General features: G+C 42.3%; 2 protein-coding genes across 2 annotated transcripts; both read left to right on the forward strand.

The window, feature by feature from the left end:
* Window positions 1-7846: 7846 nt before the first annotated feature.
* Window positions 7847-10119, forward strand: LOC306920274 (E3 ubiquitin-protein ligase TRIM39-like). Its single transcript, XM_079496975.1, has 2 exons — window positions 7847-7980; window positions 8649-10119. Exon 2 carries the CDS (start codon window positions 8651-8653, stop codon window positions 9893-9895), a length of 1245 nt encoding a protein of 414 aa, XP_079353101.1. The 5' UTR covers window positions 7847-7980; window positions 8649-8650; the 3' UTR covers window positions 9896-10119.
* Window positions 10120-11838: 1719 nt separating this feature from the next.
* On the forward strand, window positions 11839-14792 carry LOC306920262 (uncharacterized protein). The gene is made up of 6 exons (XM_079496961.1): window positions 11839-12258; window positions 12377-12517; window positions 13101-13219; window positions 13393-13614; window positions 13703-14268; window positions 14392-14792. Exons 1-6 carry the CDS (start codon window positions 12078-12080, stop codon window positions 14666-14668), a joined length of 1506 nt encoding a protein of 501 aa, XP_079353087.1. The 5' UTR covers window positions 11839-12077; the 3' UTR covers window positions 14669-14792.
* The last annotated feature ends 5929 nt before the right edge of the window (window positions 14793-20721 follow it).

Below are 20721 nucleotides of genomic sequence, written 5' to 3' on the forward strand. Positions count from 1 at the left end.
ATGTAGGGTTCAGTGTCTTGCCCAAGGACACCTCGACATGTGGACAGGAGGAGCCGGGATTCGAACCGCCGACCCAGGGATCATTGGACGACCTGCTCTACCTCCTGAGCCACAGCCGCCCAACTCTAAGCTAAGCCTAGAACCGCTAAAAACGTTCACTTTACCAGTTATAGCCTGGTTTAGACGGACAGTTATTCACCTTTTTCCTAGGCTGTGTGTGCTCCACTTCCTGTCGATTTGATCCAATGAAACTGGTCAGATGACCAATGATGTCCAATGAAATCGACAGGAAGTGGAGCACACACAGCCTAGGAAAAAGGTGAATAAGTATGAACAGTTACAACCTGGTTTTAGACGGACTCTTAATTGCTCAGTGGGTTTGATTCATAACATCTCTTTATTCCTGTTTAATGAGAGAAGGTCATTGTATGAACTTCAGTGGTACTAATGTAATCTATTATTATTATAAGCTACAGTATACTAAAGAAATAGTGTTATAAACTATAGTAGTAGCTCTTCTACTGTTCACAAGTTTAAGCTCATCTGTCAGAACCCTTTAAATTAATAACTAACGCCAATTCCTTTTGAAATGAACCCGGAAGTTGTGGAAATGATCATACCAATGGGTAGCATTAGCTATAATAAGATATTAAAACAAAGTGGCTTGAATACTGGTACGCACTGGATCGTTGTTTTTAGGATAACTAAAGAACTGTGAAAGACAAGTGAACATTGTGAAATACATAGATTGTGTATCTATTGTGATATAGCTGACATTATAACCGTCCTTGGATCTGGTCTCAGATACCTCTTCCTACAGCAAGCACCCCATCGACTTCATGAACCTTTTTCTCTGGGACTTCTAATGACACGTATACTTTGTCCTGTAGTGTGAAAATATCCTTTAAATCTATAAAACGGCTCTAAGGGTTAATGGTGTTTGGAGGATTTCCGCTCAGTATTACAGAATGTTATGGGTTCCTTTTTATGTGATTTTATTTTTTATTTTTTTTACCATAGATGTAGTTCTTTTAACCATTGTCAACTTAAAAAAAAACACACAAATATTTTCAACTCTTCTGTTTTGTAATCATTATTTGCTTAAGATAAATTCATTATTTTATAACACAAATATACATGATTGCTACGACTATTCAAAGTTCTATCTCTGTGATGAGGAATGAAATGCAAACTAGACAGACATCAAAATGAAGTTTAAGAATTAAAAAACACCCTCTTGGTTATATAAAGGTTGGTTAATCTGCTTGCTTAAAACGCCTCTGAATATTCCATACCGCCATCTAGCCAGGAAAAAAATGTATTTATTGCAAAAGAAAAAGAAAGTGTGCAACTACACAGACACATTTGCATTACTCTAACGCACAAGCTAGAATGTATGTCAACGCAACACTAATATGAACTGTACATTAGTGAACATGCTTTATAGAACGCAATACCAAATGCTTTGTCTTGTAGAAATGACAATGTGTGTGTAACTGTCTGCAATTTTGATGGCTTGTATTTCTACTTTGCTCACATTTTGTACTATTGTGTTATCTTTTCACTTGGTGCTGTTATGAGATCTCTGGACATTCTTGGTGGGCAGTCTGGATACAGCTAGTGGACAGTCTGAATACACAGTGGCAGTATTTCCCTGGTTTGTTATTAAGTTCTACATGTCTTTTTACGTTCATTTGATAGAATGGGTTTGATTGCTAATTGATTGTAACATTGTTTAGTCATTGGACTGCCTCATGTTAATTCATACTGTACATCTCATCTTAATAAAGATTGAGTTCAATAATCACACAATCTCACAACTAGAGACCTGGGTTATGTTTTAATAAACATAATTATTCATCTACCAGCTTGTAGTCATTTTGGTGTTTTGGTGTAACAGAAGAACAACAAAAAGCAGCATAGTTTGTCTCACTTCCAGGCAGTGTCTCTGATATCCCTATTTTTTCATATAAGAATTAAAAGCTTATAATAATTTCTACGGAATACGGTTATGTATGGGGGTGCGCTCTATAGAGGCCCCTCAACATGCAATTCAAATTGGGTTGATTGGATATTTTGTTCAATCAAAAGTAGGGAATATCAATCATCATCAGGCCTATCACTGTTGTGTCATCAGCGAACATTGGAGAGCAACATTGGCCATACAGTCATTGAAGTGCAGGGACTAGAGAGGGGGGGGGGGGGGGTCAAAATGTAGGATTCAACAGCCCATTTTTACCTCCTGGCAACTCGGACAGAAAGTCCAGGATCCGGGGCACGGTGGCACAGTCGGTAGTGCTGTCGCCTCACAGCTAGATGGTCCTGGGTTCGATTCCCGCTCGGGACACTGTGGGCGCTGGGAGCGTGTTCTCTCCTCCGCGTCATGCCCATACCCGAGGCGGGGTTGGCGAAAGGGCCTTTCTGTGTGGAGTTTGCATGTTCTCCCCGTGTCCCCTAGGGTAGGTACCCTCACAAAAAACATGCAGTAATCCTGGTCTCTAAACTGCCTCCCCCTGGCCAGCCGGGGCGCCTGATGGAGGGGAAAGAAACTGGTTGGAATAACGTGTTCCTTCCACGCGCTACGTCCAACCAGGGAAACTCCCCCCTGTCAGGAGCAACTTGGACACTCAGGAGGCATGAAGGAAGCATGAGTTCAAGTCAGTTGCTCTCCCCATGTCCCCCATATATGGGGACTAGGTTGGCGGAGGATTAGATAATTGACACAGGGTGAAAATGGGTTACAAAATTGTGGGATAAAAAGTCCAGGATCCAGCTGTACAGACTAGGGTTGGTTGGTTCCTATAGGTTTCTGAGCTTGGTGTCCAGTCTGGAGGGGCTATGGTGTTGAACACTGACTCGGCTTGTGAGCTGTAATCTATAAACAGCATTCTCACGCTGTCATTAGTATAGGAGTTCTTCTACAAGTGGGAGAGGGTACTGGGTATGGGACAGTGTATGCGGTGGCTACGGCGTCGTCTGTGGATCTGTTTTTGGCGTCCTTAGCTTGAAGGCTGGTAATCAGAAGTTAAAGTGTCCATGAGCAAGACATTTCTAACATCTACTGTAACTGCTCCCCTAAGCGCTCATCATAACCATCTGAGCAGCCTGCCAGCCACTAACCACCACTAGCAGAACAAACACAGCACCAAAACTGAGACTGACACCCAGAGGTGGTAACCTAACCTGTTGGTCAGTCCTTGCCAAAGTTTTGTACTTTAACTTTAACCTACAGTGCAGCATGCTAAGGGAGCTGCCTAACCAACAACACACGTGTTTCCAAATCACACAAATTACTAAATGCTCCTTTAAGCTTGGCTGAAGGCAAAGTGCCGGTCAGTGGACCGAGGCCGTTGCTTACATGTGAATTTTAAGCACAGGCACAGCACACTCTAGCTGTTACAGAGGAACCGCAAAGTAGACAAAAGTATAAGAGCTCTGCATGACAATGAGTGTGTGTGTGTGTGTGTGTGTGTGTGTGTGTGTGTGTGTGTGTGTGTGTGTGTGTGACTGTGCGTGTGAGAGATACTCTTGCCTGATAAGATGACACACCGAAACTATCGCTGACCCCGACTTCCTGCTCCAACCCCGAGTTCATCTTCTTCCTCTTCATCCTCCTCGTCTTCCTCAATGAGGAAGGCCTCCTCTCCCCCGGAGGGGGTGCAGTAGCCGGAGGTGTGGTTAGCACCGGGTCCGTCCCCGGAGGCCCCGACGGTGACCGCTCCACCTCCCCCGAAGCCACCGATTTGTTGTGATTATTACATAATCACAACAAATGATGTTCTCAATCCAAGATATAGATTAGCTTTTTTAAATTGTAAAATGTGGACCCAACCCCATGGAGGCATCTGCTGTGAACCGGAAGCTTAGCTAATTTCAACTTGTTAAAGCTGGCTCAACATTTTTAACATTACATTTATAAAGATTATTAATTATTACATCATTATATCAAACTCCTCCACCTCTTCTTCCTCCTCCTCTTCGTGTGGCTAATGTGTGATTACTAGTATTAAAAAGTGTAAATAGCCTATTGTTACAATAGGTCTGTCACTGTAGCCTTGTTTGGGGGTTATTGCGCCCTGTATTTATTGTATTGTCCGTCCTGATGAAGGATGAACGACTGAAACCTCGAAAAAAAAAGAGCAAGTCCCTGACTAGTGTGCAGGTCCTCTTCTTTGTCATGCAGAGAACCCCTTTCGAATATAATTATGCACTTTGTTTTGTTTACATACATCCTATACTCAGTTGACTAGATTCCAAATGCCCCCTCCCCCCCCCCCCTTCCTGTTTTCATTCTACACTATATAATCTTCACCAAAAATAAATAACCAATCTACAAGTCAAGTTCACAACACTTTACAAAGTGGTCTGTTGTGAGCTGGCAGATCTGCTATTTTCGCCAAATGATAGCCACATAATGCTAGGATTGAAGTGATAAAATGCAAAGCACCATTAGATTATTTTGGCTATAATACATGACTGGAACTTGTAGATCAGCAATACAAAATAAATAAAATAAAGTCCCACAACCTTATATCAACTGGGGTGTCCTTGACAAATAATGAGAAGCACTGTCATAGAAGATAGAGGTCAGAGGTCACATTATGTCACCATAAGATATGTGAGTCATAACAGATAAAGAGAAGCTCAGGGAATGATCCAGTATGAATAAGGTGTCCAATAAAACATGATGTTCTACACTGTAGATGAGATGTACTTCAACACTTTAATGATCCAGTAGGAATAAGGTGTCCAATAAAACATGATGTTCTACACTGTAGATGAGATGTACTTCAACAATTTAATGATCCAGTATGAACTAGAAAAAGTGCCCTTCTGGGCACAGGTCTCCACCAGGAGGATAGGACTGTGTGAGATGTTTGGCAAAATGTTTAGGAGTAATATAAACATGTTTTTTTGTTTGTTTTTTCCAACAATTTTCTTTTGTTGAGGAAATGCAGAGCCAGATCACTCATAGCATCTCTGAAATTGTTTGAGAACCACCGCTTTTAACACTTGTTAATAATGTTACTGTCATTGACCACAACAATTCAATTCAATCATATACGCTGTAAAACTGAGTAATATTCCCCTCAAAGACAATCAAGATCAATGAGAAAAAGAGGTTTGCGCATCAGCATTGGTTTTCTGTTGAACACAAATCCAGTCTACATCAAAACATAGGAATTAAAATAATTCCAAAAAGGCAGCACATCCAAAAATTAAATACATCTATCTATATATCTATATAAGGATTATCATTATCATCGTCATCATGTTTAAAGCTTCATTCAAACGTTACAAGCCATTTGCAAAGTTAGACTAAGTAATTTTGCTAGTAGCAGGCATTATGTTAAATATATTGAACCAAGCCGTCCGTCTTTGGCGTTTTCTAGCTCGGCAGTATAGGTGTTTCGAGGTACAAAATGGAACGAGCGGGTCCATTTGGTTACTCCCAAAGTTAAATGACTGTTTAACTTTTATATCCGTTATATCAATAATATATCAATAATATAATCCACCACTCGAGGGAGGGAGAAGAGAGCTACAGATCTCCCATGGAAGAGACTAAAGCCAAATTCCAAAACACAAAATCTCGGCCACTCGCTCACTCACTCACTCCCCCAGTGTCCCCCCAGTGCCCCCCAGTGCCTCCCCAGTGCCCGCCAGTGCCCTCCCAGTGCCCCCCCAGTACCCCCCCCCCAGTACGACATGCTATAGTTCATGGTTTCGGAAGGCATACTATAGTCTGTCGTTTTTCAAAAAGAAAATGCCTCCCCAGTGCCCCCCAGTGCCTCCCCAGTGCCCCCCAGTGCCCTCCCAGTGTCCCCCCAGTGCCCCCCCAGTGCCTCCCCAGTGCCCCCCAGTGCCCCCCCAGTGCCTCCCCAGTGCCCCCCAGTGCCCTCCCAGTGCCCTCCCAGTGCCCCCCCAGTACCCCCCAGAAAAAACGACATGCTATAGTTCATGGTTTCGGAAGACAGACTATAGTCTGTAGTTTTTCATGATTTTGGAGGATTGAAAAAAAAAAGAAATTGCCTCCCCAGTGTCCCCCAGTGCCTCCCCAGTGCCCCCCCAGTGTCCCCCCAGTGCCTCCCCAGTGCCCCCCAGTGTCCCCCAGTGCCTCCCCAGTGCCCCCCAGTGCCCTCCCGGTGTCCCCCAGTGGCCCCCCAGTGCCCCCCAGTACCCCCCAGAAAAAACGACATGCTATAGTTCATGGTTTCGGAAGACAGACTATAGTCTGTTGTTTTTCATGATTTTGGAGGATTAAAAAAAAAGAAATCGCCTCCCCATTGTCCCCCGGCGGTGGCTCAAGGGTAGAGTGCCTGGATGGGAACCACAAGGTTGCCAGTTCGAACCCGGGCTCCCCCAGAGTTACTGTCGAAGTGTCCTTGAGCAAGACACTGAACACCTAATTGCTCCCGATGTGCTAGTTGGTGCCTTGCATGGTTTCCGCCGCCATCGGTGTATGAATGTGTGTGTGAATGGGTGAATGTAATGCACAATCTATGTAAAGCGCCTTGGATAAAGGCGCTATATAAATGCACCATTTACCATTTACCATTTACTCCCCAGTGCCCCCCTAGTGCCCCCCCAGTGCCTCCCCCAGTGCCCCCCAGTACCCCCCAGAAAAAAATGACATGCTATAGTTCATGGTTTCGGAAGACAGACTATATGTTGTGTCAAACCATGTGACTCCCATTGGAAATGCATTGGGGCAAGCTGTGTCACACCCTTTGTATACAACAAGCATACAGCAATCTGTTGCGACCGTGTGAGTGAGGCCTAGGGCCTTTATTCAGAAAAATTCCCCAGCACAAAATAAGTAAATGTACTGTACTTAGTTACTTTGGCCCCCACTGACCTGCGCCTCCAGCCGGGCGTCCCGGAGCCCCACGGCCAGGGCCAGCTGTGTCTGGTAGCACTGCAGCGTGGTGACATAGTCTCCCAGGGCCATGTGCACGGCGGCCAGGTGGCCCAGGGCGCGGCACTCCCCCGCCCGGTCGCCAAGGTCCCTGCGCAGGGTCAGCTCCTGGCTGTGGAAGGACAGCGCCGAGTCCAGCTGTCGCAGTTGTCTGCGAAAATTGTGGGTGGGGGGAAAAATTAAAAGTATACTCGAATGTTTTGCTTGAGTAAAAAAGTATCAATATGGTGAATGGTGAAAAATGCTCCGGTTAGTAAAAGTTTCCGGAATGCCAAATGTACTTGAGTGAAAGTACTAGTGTTAGCGTCAAAATATAGTACTCATTATGCAGAATGTCCCATTTCAAGTTTTCAAATGTATAAAAAAATAATTTGAAAATAGCAGATCTACAAGCTCACAATGCGTCGCATCGCGCATTGCCTAACATTGCCTAACAAAACCTGGGTCAGGCTTGACACATGTGAAAATCAACTGAACATAAAACAAGCCTTGTACAAGATATGTAGTTGTCCAATCAACTACAATAATTCTGGAAAAAGGCTCGCTCAGCAACACATTCTGAAAGTGGGAACAAAAGAATGTAGGCTATAACAAAATGACAGATCAGCCAGAGTACATCCCAGAATATTGAACAACATTGACATCTTGTGGTCATTCTGGCTAACTTCACCCTAGAGTGCTTCTCATGGGCCCTTTTCACAGCTACTTATTAGTATAGACTAGAGGTAAGCTGAAGGTTAATTAGCCCTTCACTAAGTCCCTCCTCAACCCATCCTTGTCCAATAGGCACGTTAGCAGCGAAGAAAGCTTGACCTGCATAGCAACCGTTGCTAAACTATTTGGATTGGCATTGGACAATCGCTTTTTGGGGTGGGATTTAGTGAAGGGCTAATTGTATGAAACACACCTGCAATATTAATGTGATTAGTTTCAGCTGTGTTTACTTTTCAAAAAGCTCAGTAAGAAAACTTTCCACAGGTATTCTACATGACAACAGCCACCCTGCCTGAACCCTGAATTTAGTTTAGAAGTTTTTGCACCACAGTTCGAGACAAGAAAAGGTATTATTAATTTAATCAAATGTAAAATTCTTCACTTGTTCATTGTGTGCTACAGTGCTGAGTGACCACTTCAAGCCCAGTGTTTTTTCTCTTCTGGGACAAATGTTCTGCAAAACTAGTAGATCTACAAGCTCACATGACATTGTGTTGCGAGCTTGTAGATCTGCTATTTTCAACAAAGGGTGCCAATAGAAATATTAGCTCTGTGGGACCCTGGTCTAGTGATGGGGGGGGAAATAATTAAACTTATCAACACTGCAATGTAGATTAGAAATACTCTTGTTACAAGTAAAAGTACATACAGTAAGTATTAGTATGTGATATCAATGTACCAAAAGTTGAAAGTACTCATTATGTCCCATTTCACATTATCATTTTACTTTAGCAGAAGGTTAGTTAGGCATTGTGTTTGTGAGGTTATAGGGCAGCCGCAGTAGTCCCTCCCTGCGCTCTATACTAGGGACCCCTCATGTTTTTCCTAAATATTGTTAAATGGCTATCGACAAGCTCCCAAGTGTTGTAACGCTATGTGTTGCGAGTTTGTAGATTGGCCATTTTCACTGAATGTTAGGGACACTAGGGGTAAATGTATCTACAACTGAAATGTTTTAAGATTCATAATATTCATATCGTAAATGCACGCTTTTGTTTGTCTTCTCTCTATCCAGATATGGCTACTGCCAGGATTCTTTGCGATGGCTGTTCTGTGACGAAGGGCAAGGCTGTCGCGTCTTGTCTGGTATGCCTGGCGTCTTTCTGTGAGACGCACCTGGAGCCTCACCAGAGAGTTACAGGCCTCAGAGGCCACATTTTAACTGCTCCTGTAGCAGGTCTTGAGGACAGGCTGTGCCAGAAACATCACAGGCTCCCTGACCTCTATTGTAAGACGGACAACACTTGCATTTGTGTTGATTGCGTGAAAACGCACCACAAAAATCACAGTATCGTACCGCTCGAGATAGAATATGAATCCAAACTAGCAGAAGTGCCCGAGCTGATGGAAAGATTCCAGAGTGTGATAAATGCACGGTCACATCAGATCAGTGACATCAAACGCTCAACCAAGAGGATGCGGGTCTTCAGCGGCAAGTTGCTCCGCTCCCGGCCAGACCTTGTTGAGGTGATCGAGGACCGGCATAAAACGGCAGAGCAACAAGCGGAGGGTTTCTTTAAAGAACTGAACGCGGACATCGCTGAGCTCGAGAAGAAACGTGAGGAGTTGGAACATCTCTCTCACTCTGAGGATCCCCATCGCCTTGTCCTGTTCCTGTTGAGCCTGCCCCCTCTGCTAAACAAGGACAGGACGAAAACCGTGGTGGACTTCAGTCTGCCTGACGCCACCTGCGTGAGAAGAATCAACCTGCAGAGGCTGAAGGATTGTGCGGTGGATGTGACCCTTGACCCAGACACCGCACACTGTAACCTCATAGTGTCCCCAGATGGGAAAGCGGTGATGCTTGGGGCAACTCCTCAGAATGTCCCTGATACTAGGAGATTTAAATATCACGCAGTGTTGTCAAAAGAAGGGTTCACATCAGGGAAGTTTTACTATGAGGTTCAGGTAAAGGGGAAGACTAGCTGGGCTGTAGGAGTGGCGAGAGTGTCCGTTAACAGAAAGAATGCAGTCAGCCTATCAGTTAGGAATGGATGCTGGGTCATGGTGCTTGATGCTGGCCAATATCGAGCATATGGCTCAGTGTCTTCTGCATGCAACCTGTTTGTGACGGAGAAACCACAGGCGGTGGGGGTCTTTGTAGACCACGACATGGGACAGGTCTCCTTTTATGATGTCGACGCAAACTATCACATCTACACATTCTTTGGCCAGAGTTTTGGTGAGAGTCTGCATCCATACCTGTGCACGCAATCTGACCGCAAGCCTCTGACCCTCACGCCTCTACGTCTCCCAAATTGACTTGGTGTGTGTGTGTGTGTATAAGAGTGTGCGATAAAATACACCTTATTTATTTGTTATACTGTACAGTAGGTATCTTGCCAGATTACCTGCTTTTACAGATGGTCTTACGTGCTTTCATGCTACTGTCTTAACTTCTGTCTTTTAACTTGTGAGTTTTAAAGTTTTATTTGTTCTGTTTTAATAAAGCCTTGGTGGTGTCAGCATGTTGGCACTGGACATACTATGATCTTTGTGTCTGAATAATTCCGTATTAAGGGATGGGCTGTGAAAGGCCGCTAGACATTAAAACAAATGTAGGCCTATTCATTCCTTCAGTCATTAATTTGTATACCCACCCCTCCATCCACACCAAACAATACAAGTACTGTAGAATGATGCTGTTTCGAGTGAAAATACTAAGTGCATCACACCATAGCCTTACAATGTAAATGTGAAATAGAATCAGTGTGGTTCTTAAAGTTCCGCGGACCCTCAGGGGCCCTTGGGGGGGTCTTCCCGAGCAACATTACGCATAAGGGCAAGGGTCTAACTTATTGAAAGTTAGAACCTTACAGCTCAGTAACTCTGTGGTCCTTGAAATTAAAACATTTGAGAACCACTGGTTCTAAACGGTGTTCTGGTCAGCTCAGCCGGTAAAGGTGAGACTGACTTCAATGAATTTGTGCTGCCGGGTAGCTTAGCATATACTAATGCATGTTTTGCAATCATCAAATTATAACAAATTGGTAACAAACTGTATTGTTAAAGGTACAATATTTGCCTTTGTGATGAAAGGAAGTATAAGTAGCCCTAAATTATGAAATATTTAATATTCCATAGTAAAGTAGGCCCACCTCAACATTGTACAAGTTAATTACCTTTAGCAATAAGAAAAACAGTTACCTATTTTAATTTTTCTGTCTAAAATGATCTGAAGCTATATTATTATTCATGTAATGTTAGCGCAGGTCTGAAATAGATGTCAGAGCTTAACTCGGCATGTAAACATGACATAATTGTATTAATGTTTAAGTGTAATGATTTTATTGACCGGATTATCCGTAGTCCTCCAGCCGTTAGCTTAAATGTGCTAATATTATAAGCTAACTGCATTACTAAAGCCAATGTATTGCGGTAAATGCGGCATGTCCGCGGTAAATTACTTATAAAAGTGAGTCGCGTTATATTTACCTTAAATACCAGCCAAAGTACATTCCAAATAAACAATTATTTGCCACGTTATGTTGTTATATCAGTTTAATTAATAAAAAACGTTACGTTTCTTCTTCGTTGGTATAAGGGGAAATGTTGAAACACTTCCGCATTTCTTCTTCTTTGTTTTTGTGAAATGTTGAGTGTCGGACGAAGAATCCAGTTTGCCAGGTGATATCGACGATGTTCGTGTATTTGAAAATGATGACACAGACTGTAACATTGTCACAGTGGAGGAAAATATCCACGAGGAGACATTAGCCAACGAGGTTGTCCATCAGTGGCAGCGGTGGCCGAACGGATAGCGGCGCGGTCTAGATACCGGAAGGTTCCCAGTTCGAACCAGCCGTCCGACACGTTAAAATTACCACCGCTGAAATGCCCTTGAACAAGGCATCAACCACTACGATGAAATGTGTTCTATGAGCAGGGCCTGGCTGGAAACAAGTTCTTAGAGCTTAGCCCAGATACCCTGGGTAAATATAGATTTCATTTCATTTCATTTCATTTCATTTCATTTCATTTCATTTCATCCTATTAGAGACAATGAACTCAATAAAATCCGAAACTTCATGTGTAGATGCACAAAGCGCCGGGCAGATAAAGAGAACGATTCCGCACAGTCGTGTATGCTAAAGTTGGATCCATTAGATGTATATGACAGACGTCGGCAGATATCCATGTTGGCGGCAGACATGAGAGACATGCTGATTATGGGACATTATGATACTCACATAAGAACAACAGAGATGACTAGTAACAACAAAAAAACGCCAACCAAACGGAAGGCTCCATGGACAGAATACATCGTCAATGACATAAAAATCTGCAGGACAACGTACATGTTTATGCATTGTTAAGCTTGTAGATTTGCTATAGCTAATTTCATGTAGCCTATATGATATTTCATTGTATATTAATTACAATTATATTCTGATTCTACATACATTACATTATACATTAGACTACATACATTCATCATACATGCATGATGACCACATACATTTTAAATGTTAAATGTTTTCATTCTAGCTTGGCAGAGAAAACACTCATTGCTATCCACAAGCAGTTCAGAGACTATGGATTTGTGCCACGCTCTGTGAAGAAACCTCGACAGAAGCGCTATCTGCAGCCAAATGACATTCAGCGGGTCATATCCTTCATAAGAGGTATTGTAAACAAGTGTAATGCTTTATGGTGTCGTCCACAATAACAGTCTTTGTATTGAGTTGCGCTTGAAATGTACTGTAATTTTCCAATCTGTTAATAAATACTTCAATCAATCAGGTTATGCTGCAGAGTATGCTGTGGTTTTGCCAGGGTGCCAAGCAAACCAGAAAAACTTTTCTGGAGAAGTCCTCTCCTCTAGTACCACCAGGGCAGAAGTTTGGCGTAAATACCAGGAGACATCAAAGAAATATGAGCCTGGTAGGTTAAAAAGAAAGCATGTTATGATGTAAACACTAGGGGTGGATGCTATGTGAAAATAAACAAAGTGTGTGTGTGTGTGTGCGCACCATGACTGTTATGATTTGTTTAGTTTAGTTTAAGTTTATTGTTTTTGTTCGAGCCATTTCTGTTCTGTTACTTTGAGCTGGGTTTTCTTTATACTAATTTTATGCTTGTTGTTCTTTTCCCCCACTGTGGTGAGTGCTGCACTGCTGCTATCCGGACACCAAGGGGAGCCTAGTGGTATATCAGCCGACTGGCCGTGTGGGTGGCGGCGAGTAGGATCTCACTGTAGCCCACGACCAAGGTTAAAGGTTTGCTGTGTTATGAATGCGAGCACCTCTTTTCACGGTGTCGCTCTTGCTCTTTCTTGCATGCTGTGTGCTTCAGTGCGTGTGTGTGCTTAGATATTCTTCCTAGTCGTTTATTTGGGCAAAGGCTAGTTCCCCTACAGGTTAGCTCTCCTATGAACGTTTGGTCGACTGTTTTGCCTGATTGGCTCTGAATGTAGCAGTACATGGTTTTTAAATGTAATGTAATGTAATCTGTCCTTTTTTTCCAGATGCCCGTGTTTTGTCTCTTAGCTCATTCAGATACATCTGGAAGACGTTTCTGCCAGACATAAAGTGTACCAAGCCTATGTCAGACTTATGTTGGCAGTGTCAAAAGAACAACTACAAGGTACAGTATGTAAATCATTATGAATGGTCAAAATGATTCAAGATCACAAATATGAATTCTAGGGTCCTTGTGGTTACAGTACTAGTGGAATTGTGATGGAGATAGAAGAGTAATTACATGTGGATAACAATCCACTATGCTTGTGCTGTTTTTTTATTTTCCCTTTTGTACAGGTTTACCGAAGTAACGGTCTGGCAGAGGAAGAGAAACGTGACACACTTAATGTACAGCTTGAGCACTTGTCCCTGGTTAAGGGCGAGCGAGACCTATACAACTGCATGCGCAGAGACTGCAAAGAGATTTGCACAGATCAGGATCTGCATCTGCTGAACGGCCCTGTTCCACCTGCAAGCAGGGACTTCAAGATGCACTATTCCTTTGACTTTGCTCAACAGGTAAACTCAATTAAAAGAAAAAAGATAAAACAGATTTGTCAGTCAAATACAAAAAATAATAACAGCCTAATTTGCTATTTTCTTACAGATCTTGTATCCACATCGCCATCACCAGCCAGGAGAGATATTTTTCAAAACTCCACGCAAGTGTGGAATTTTTGGTATATGCTGTGAAGGGATACCAGAACAGGTCAACTACCTTGTAGATGAAGGCATGACATGTGGCAAAGGGAGCAATTCAGTCATTAGCTATGTACACCACTTCTTCTGTAATTATGGGCTGGGAGAGACGGACGTGGATCTTCACTGTGACAACTGCTGTGGCCAGAATAAAAACAAGTTTGTCTTGTGGTATTGTGCCTGGCGCACGATACACAAACTGCATCATCAACTCGGGCTCCACTTTTTGATTGTAGGTCACACAAAATTTGCTCCTGACTGCTACTTCGGTCAGTTCAAGAAGATCTTCCATAAGTCAGACGCCCACAACCTGGCTGACATCGCTGCAATGGTGAACAACAGCTCAAAGCCCAACATCGCACAGCTGGTTGGAACAGAGGATGGCCGTGTGATGGTGCACTGCTATGACTGGCAGAAATTCCTCCAACCATACTTCCGCCCACTGGAGCACATCAAACAGTACCAGCATTTCCGGTGGGTTTATTTTATATTTAAACATTTGTATGTATTTATTGACACTTTTCAATTATATAAAAACTTGTGTTTCAACCCTATAACAACCACTACTTACATAATTTAATATTTCATCACATGCAGCTTTGATGCCAACAAGCCTGGCATAGTGTTTGCCAAGAAACGACACAACGATGAAGAAGAGGTGAAGTTCCAACTGCTTCGTGACGTCAACGTCCTGCCACCAAAGCATGGATTTCCCACTCTACAACCAGCAGGACTGGACAGAGAGAGGCAGGCCTATCTGTACAAACACATCCGAGAGTATTGTGAGGACTATGCCAAAGACACAACATGTCCTAAGCCACCACCCAGCCCACCATCACGCCCAACAAAGTCAAAGACACCAGCCAGATTGTAATAGGATGTTAATAGGATGTTATACCAGGAATTGTTTGCTGTGTTGTTTGCTGTGTGGATTGTAATGTTTGCTGTGATTTGATTTTTTATTAATTATTCCTGGTGTAATTATTGTATATATTGTGTGTGTATATATATAAGGTCAATGGCCTGAGTCACGTTATGTATTTCTACCTTAAATACTAGTCTAAGTACATTACAAAAATGTTTATTTAATAAACATTAAGGCCTCTTCATCCTTGCTTGTTTTGTTGGAACAATAGGGGTCACTGTTTTACCGAATATTTGCCGTTGGGATTTCTCAGATTTGTTTGAGAAACGGATATTATTATTATGCTATTATGATTAACGTGAATGAAGCTTTACTTCATCAGAGTTACGCAAACTCCGTTTACTTCATGGGGCCAGTCTGTCTGTTAGTCTGTCAGTCAATGGCGGCTCTTCTACATAACCTTCTTTGTCCCTATTTGAAGGCCTCAAATAGGGACAACCGGAAGTTTACGGAATGCATTGCAGTCTATGGGCTCGTGCAAGTACATGAACCACGTGACCGGGCTGTTTTCTGCCCCCTCAATATCGCAACTCTTCTATAAGATGGCTCTCCGCATCAAGTGCATAATACTTGTTTATTTGGAGTGAACATGACATTGACGAGTAAATAATATTAACACGACTCCCGTCGATAAGTTATTTAGCCTGGACATTTCCGCATTTAGCTGAAAACGGGCTTAGTACTATTCGGCTAGCGGCAGGAGCTAACGGCTAACAGTCCAGGCCAGGCAGATGCAAAGATGCTGTCTACCATTCTGTCAATGTAAGCGTTTGTATAGCTGTTGCAAAAGACACAAAGCTACAGAGCTACAAAGATGAACTGGTTTCAACTTCACCTACACAGATTCAAAGCTACAAATACGCTGTGTATCTTTGTTTTTGTTCCCCTCTATTGAGAACAAAGGGACGTTTAATAAAAACTGTGGTAACTGCATTATGTATTCAACTTTGACTACTATTTGAATCTACCCCAATAACATAATATAGGTGCTAAAACATTGACATTTTCCAGTTACTATAGTTACTTTGTAGATTTTGATAATTATTATAAAACATACATTAACCACTTCAACCTTATATGCATTAGTATGAATAGGGTAGTAGTACTTTAACTTAAGTAAATCAATTGGGTAATTTATAGTATAGGCCTACTACTTTTTTGAATTTGACAATTTTATAAAGGCTCATTTCCTTACTATACCCTGACCCAGAATTAATAACTATAGCTTCACTCTTGTTTTCGACTCAATACTGCCCCCGCCTGGGGGGGTAGAGTACCTCATTTTAGCAATGAAGAGGAAACAGCGCCCCCAAATGCCACTGACCGTGGAACTGCATCTTTGAAGACCAAATTCTCAGATTGCTGTATCTCTGCAAGACATTACTCTATAAGCCATATCTCAAAAACTAGTGGGTCAAACTGCACAACCAATATGTCAATTTGAAGCTATGATTCCCTGCTTTCATATGACATGATAAAAACAAAAATGAAAAAAATCCAATGGCAGTCCTTCGATCAAATCTGGTCACATATAGTCTGTCGTTTTTCATGATTTTGGAGGATTAAAAAAAAATTCAAATCATGAAAAAACGACATGCTATAGGACTAGTTCATGGTTTCGGAAGACAGACTATAGTCTGTCGTTTTTCATGATTTTGGAGGATTCAAAAAATAAAATCATAGTTCATGGTTTCGGAAGGCATACTATAGTCTGTCCCCCCAGTGCCTCCCCAGTGTCCCCCCAATGCCTCCTCAGTGCCTCCCCAGTGCCCCCCCAGTGTCCCCCCAGTGCCCCCCCAGTGTCTCCCCAGTGCCCCCCCAGTGCCTCCCCAGTGCCCCCCCAGTGTCTCCCCAGTGCCCCCCCAGTGTTCCCCCAGTGCCTCCTCAGTGCCTCCCCAGTGCCCCCCCAGTGTCTCCCCAGTGCCCCCCCAGTGCCTCCCCAGTGCCCCCCCAGTGTCCCCCCCAGTGTCTCTCCAGTGCCCCCCCAGTGTCCCCCCAGTGTCCCCCAGTGTCTCACCAGTGCCCCCCCAGTGTCTCCCCAGTGCCCCCCCAGTGTCTCCCCAGTGTCCCCCCAGTGTCTCCATAGTGCCCCCCCAGTGTCTCCCCAGTGTCCCCCCAGTGCCTCCTCAGTGCCTCCCCAGTGCCCCGCCAGTGCCTCCCGAGTGCCCCCCAGTGACCCCCCAGTTCCTCCCCAGTGCCCCCCCCAGTGTCTCCCCAGTGCCTCCCCAGTTCCCCCCCAGTGTCCCCCCAGTGCCCCCCCCCCAGAAAAAACCGACATGCTATAGTTCATGGTTTCGGAAGACTATAGTTGTGCAGAGAATGATTAGACGGTACTAAACCAGAGCATGATGTTTCTAAAGAATTTATTGTAGAGAAAAATCACACCCGTGTGAAGTGAGGGACGCTCTTATCAACATACACATATATCATCATCATCATCATCATCACGCCGGCCAATCACAATTTGCGTCTTCACTTTTCTGACCTCACAAATTTACATCATAATTTGGCGGACATTTGACCTAATTTCTCCTCTCATCGTCAGTGGCAAATATGAGACGTGTGGGGACAAAAGCTCAGTAATAAGACATAATGAGACGTGTGGGGACAAAAGCTCAATAATAAGACATAATGAGACGTGTGGGGACAAAAGCTCAATAATAAGACATAATGAGACGTGTGGGACAAAAGCTCAGTAATAAGACATAATGAGACGTGTGGGGACAAAAGCTCAGTAATAAGACATAATGAGACATAATGAGACGTGTGGGACAAAAGCTCAGTAATAAGACAAGATGGAGCTGCTGTCAATCACAGAGGTTCCCTCTCAAGACGGCCAGTGTTGCCAGATTTCAATTATGCTACCGGAGGTTTAAAATGATCGTGATTTGAAAGAAAACTATATCGTACACAGCCATATATATCATGGGTGTAAATATAAACTATATCGTACACAGCCATATATATCATGGGTGTAAATATAAACTATATCGTACACAGCCATATATATCATGGGTGTAAATATGAAATTTCACATTTTGTTTCCTGTATTTATTGTAAGAAAACAACCCTGTTTGAGAGTCCTATACGAGACTAAAACGCATCATGACATAATGCTGCGTGGAAGCAGGCGACTTCCTTATACACAAATAAAAGCCTGGACTGATCTAGGGTCAGATTGGAACTGGACTGGAAAGACGCGAGTGGTGTTTTTAATGCCTGATCTAGGGTCAGATTGGAACTGGACTGGAAAGACGCCAGTGGTGTTTTAAAGCCGAACCGGGATCCCAAATCAGCAGCTGCAGGGAATTTAGAAAATGTACATGCCTTTTTCTTTTTTAGATATGGCGACATTGTCGTACATTTGGGGCGTTTTTGGAATTATTGATCGTACATTGTACCGAGGGGTAAACTCATCGTACAAAAAGGATCATTATTGTGCATCTGGCAACACTGAAGACGACCGATCGATTGATCGCATCGTGCATCGATTATCGATCAGATTAATCGACACTACAAACGTCCACAAAGATAGACATCCAAAGCTGAGCCGACTTCAACTGCAGCCACAAAGCTACCAAACCAACAGGAGACTTTAACCCAGTGCTTCTCAAAGTGGGGTCCGGGGACCCCCAGGGGTCTTTAGGAGGGTTCCAGGGGGGTCCCCATGGCATGCAGCTAAATGATTGTTAATTCTGAGAGTGTGCAACATTTAACCAAATGGACCTGTACACTCTCAGAGGCTCCGTGGCCTAATGCAGAGGGGAAATAAAATATAACGTTTGAGAACCACTGATTTAAACTTTTCCACTCACCTTCTACTAATCATTTAAAAACATCATGATATTTAAGTACACAAGTTACATCGTAGAGATAAGAAAATATATAATATAATATCTCTGCTGTCGGGAAGAAACCATCTAACTCCAAAATGTTCATTTTTCAGGAAATGGAGAAAAAAAATTAAAAAAAAATTGTATTTTGAAAACAAAGCAATACTGCCTCATCAAAGTTGGTGTTGTGACTTTATATATTGTCAATTACTTCCATGAGAGGGGGAGAGGTGGTGGAGTTAGTTGCTTTAGCAGACAATTCGAGGGTCCAATGGAGTTAAGAGGTTTTCTCCAAAGCGTTTTTTACTACTTTTCATTGGTTCAATATTTTCGAAACAACAACAAAGGGTGTTCAATAGAAACAACACACAGTCTTAAAGGGTGTTCAATAGCACTGATTTAGGTTATGCCAGAAAATGGAGTTAGGTGGTTTCCTCCCGACAGCGACGACTATACAAACTGCTTCTTGAAGCATAAACACACAACAATATTTAAGTACACAAGTAACATCATAGAGATAAGAAAATATATCACATACAAACTGCTTCTTGAAGCTGTAATCCACAACGTATTGTAATTCAAGTTTTATTTTAGCAGATGTGTTTGGTACTGTATGTGAATATGTTTACAGTACACCAGGGGTCGGCAACCTTAGGCACCGTGCCAACGTTGGCACAAAGGAAGGCGATCATAGATGAGAGAGTTTAAAATAAACTGTCAAATAAATGTCCCTCACATGTACCTACGTCAATTACATCCTGCACATTTTCTACATTCATTCAAGAGTCTGGGAGATAGGTGAGGTTATTGCTCTGAGTCTAATGATCATTTTAACAATGTTTAAAAAGAAGGAAAAACATTATATTTGTGGACAATCAAAATTATTTGTATGTGGTGTCATTAAAATGAATGTTGACATGATGTGGTGACATTAAATGAATGCTGACATGGCACACTGACTATCTAGACAATAGAAAACATGGCACTTAATTTAAAAAGGTTGCAGACCCCTGAAATGTGCATATATATATATATATATATATATATATATATATATATATCAGTCCATATCTGTTTATGAATCCTGAGCTGGACATAAAACCTGTGGATTGCAGCTTTAACTGAGTTCACAGATCATGTTAAAAAAAGCAACAATACAAAAAGTACAAAATGGTTAATTTCATCAGAACTAATCCTGGTTGTTCTCAGTGTGAACAGAACATTACATCAGAACTAATCCTGGAAGGATCCTTGCAACTCAATGACAGCATAAGCCAGAGGAATTTTCACTTTTTTTTCCACTTTTTTTTCTTTTTATATTTCCCATCACACCGGAACCGGAGTGCTACGAGCGCTTACAGAACAGTTTTGAACCGTAATCAATTTATATTAAAAAAAAGGCGTCAAAAGGCGATCTCTGCGACGAGTGCGTTTGGAGCCAGAAGGCATCATAAGGCGATCTCGGCGGAGAATGAGTTAACACAGCAGTTCCCGAACCTTTTTGACCATGCACCACCCCCCCCCCCCCATGCACCCCCTGTTACCTTAATATTTTATATCTCTTCAATAATAGCAGATCTTTGTTATCATGTCTGCTGTTTCCAAAACAGTTTGAAAACACCCAGAGCTTTAATGATTTAATGATCAGTCTAATGATCATTTTAACAATGTTTAAAAAGAAGGAAAAACATTATATTTGTGGACAATCAAAATTATTTGTATGTGGTGTCATTAAAATGAATGTTGACATGATGTGGTGACATTAAATGAATGCTGACATGGCACACTGACTATCTAGACAATAGAAAACATGGCACTTAATTTAAAAAGGTTGCAGACCCCTGAAATGTGCATATATATATATATATATATATATATATATATATATATATATATATATATATATATATCAGTCCATATCTGTTTATGAATCCTGAGCTGGACATAAAACCTGTGGATTGCAGCTTTAACTGAGTTCACAGATCATGTTAAAAAAAGCAACAATACAAAAAGTACAAAATGGTTAATTTCATCAGAACTAATCCTGGTTGTTCTCAGTGTGAACAGAACATTACATCAGAACTAATCCTGGAAGGATCCTTGCAACTCAATGACAGCATAAGCCAGAGGAATTTTCACTTTTTTTTTCACTTTTTTTTCTTTTTATAT

The sequence above is a fragment of the Electrona antarctica genome, assembly GCF_951216825.1.
Source record: "Electrona antarctica genome assembly, chromosome: 3".
NCBI classification, from domain to species: Eukaryota; Metazoa; Chordata; class Actinopteri; order Myctophiformes; family Myctophidae; genus Electrona; species Electrona antarctica.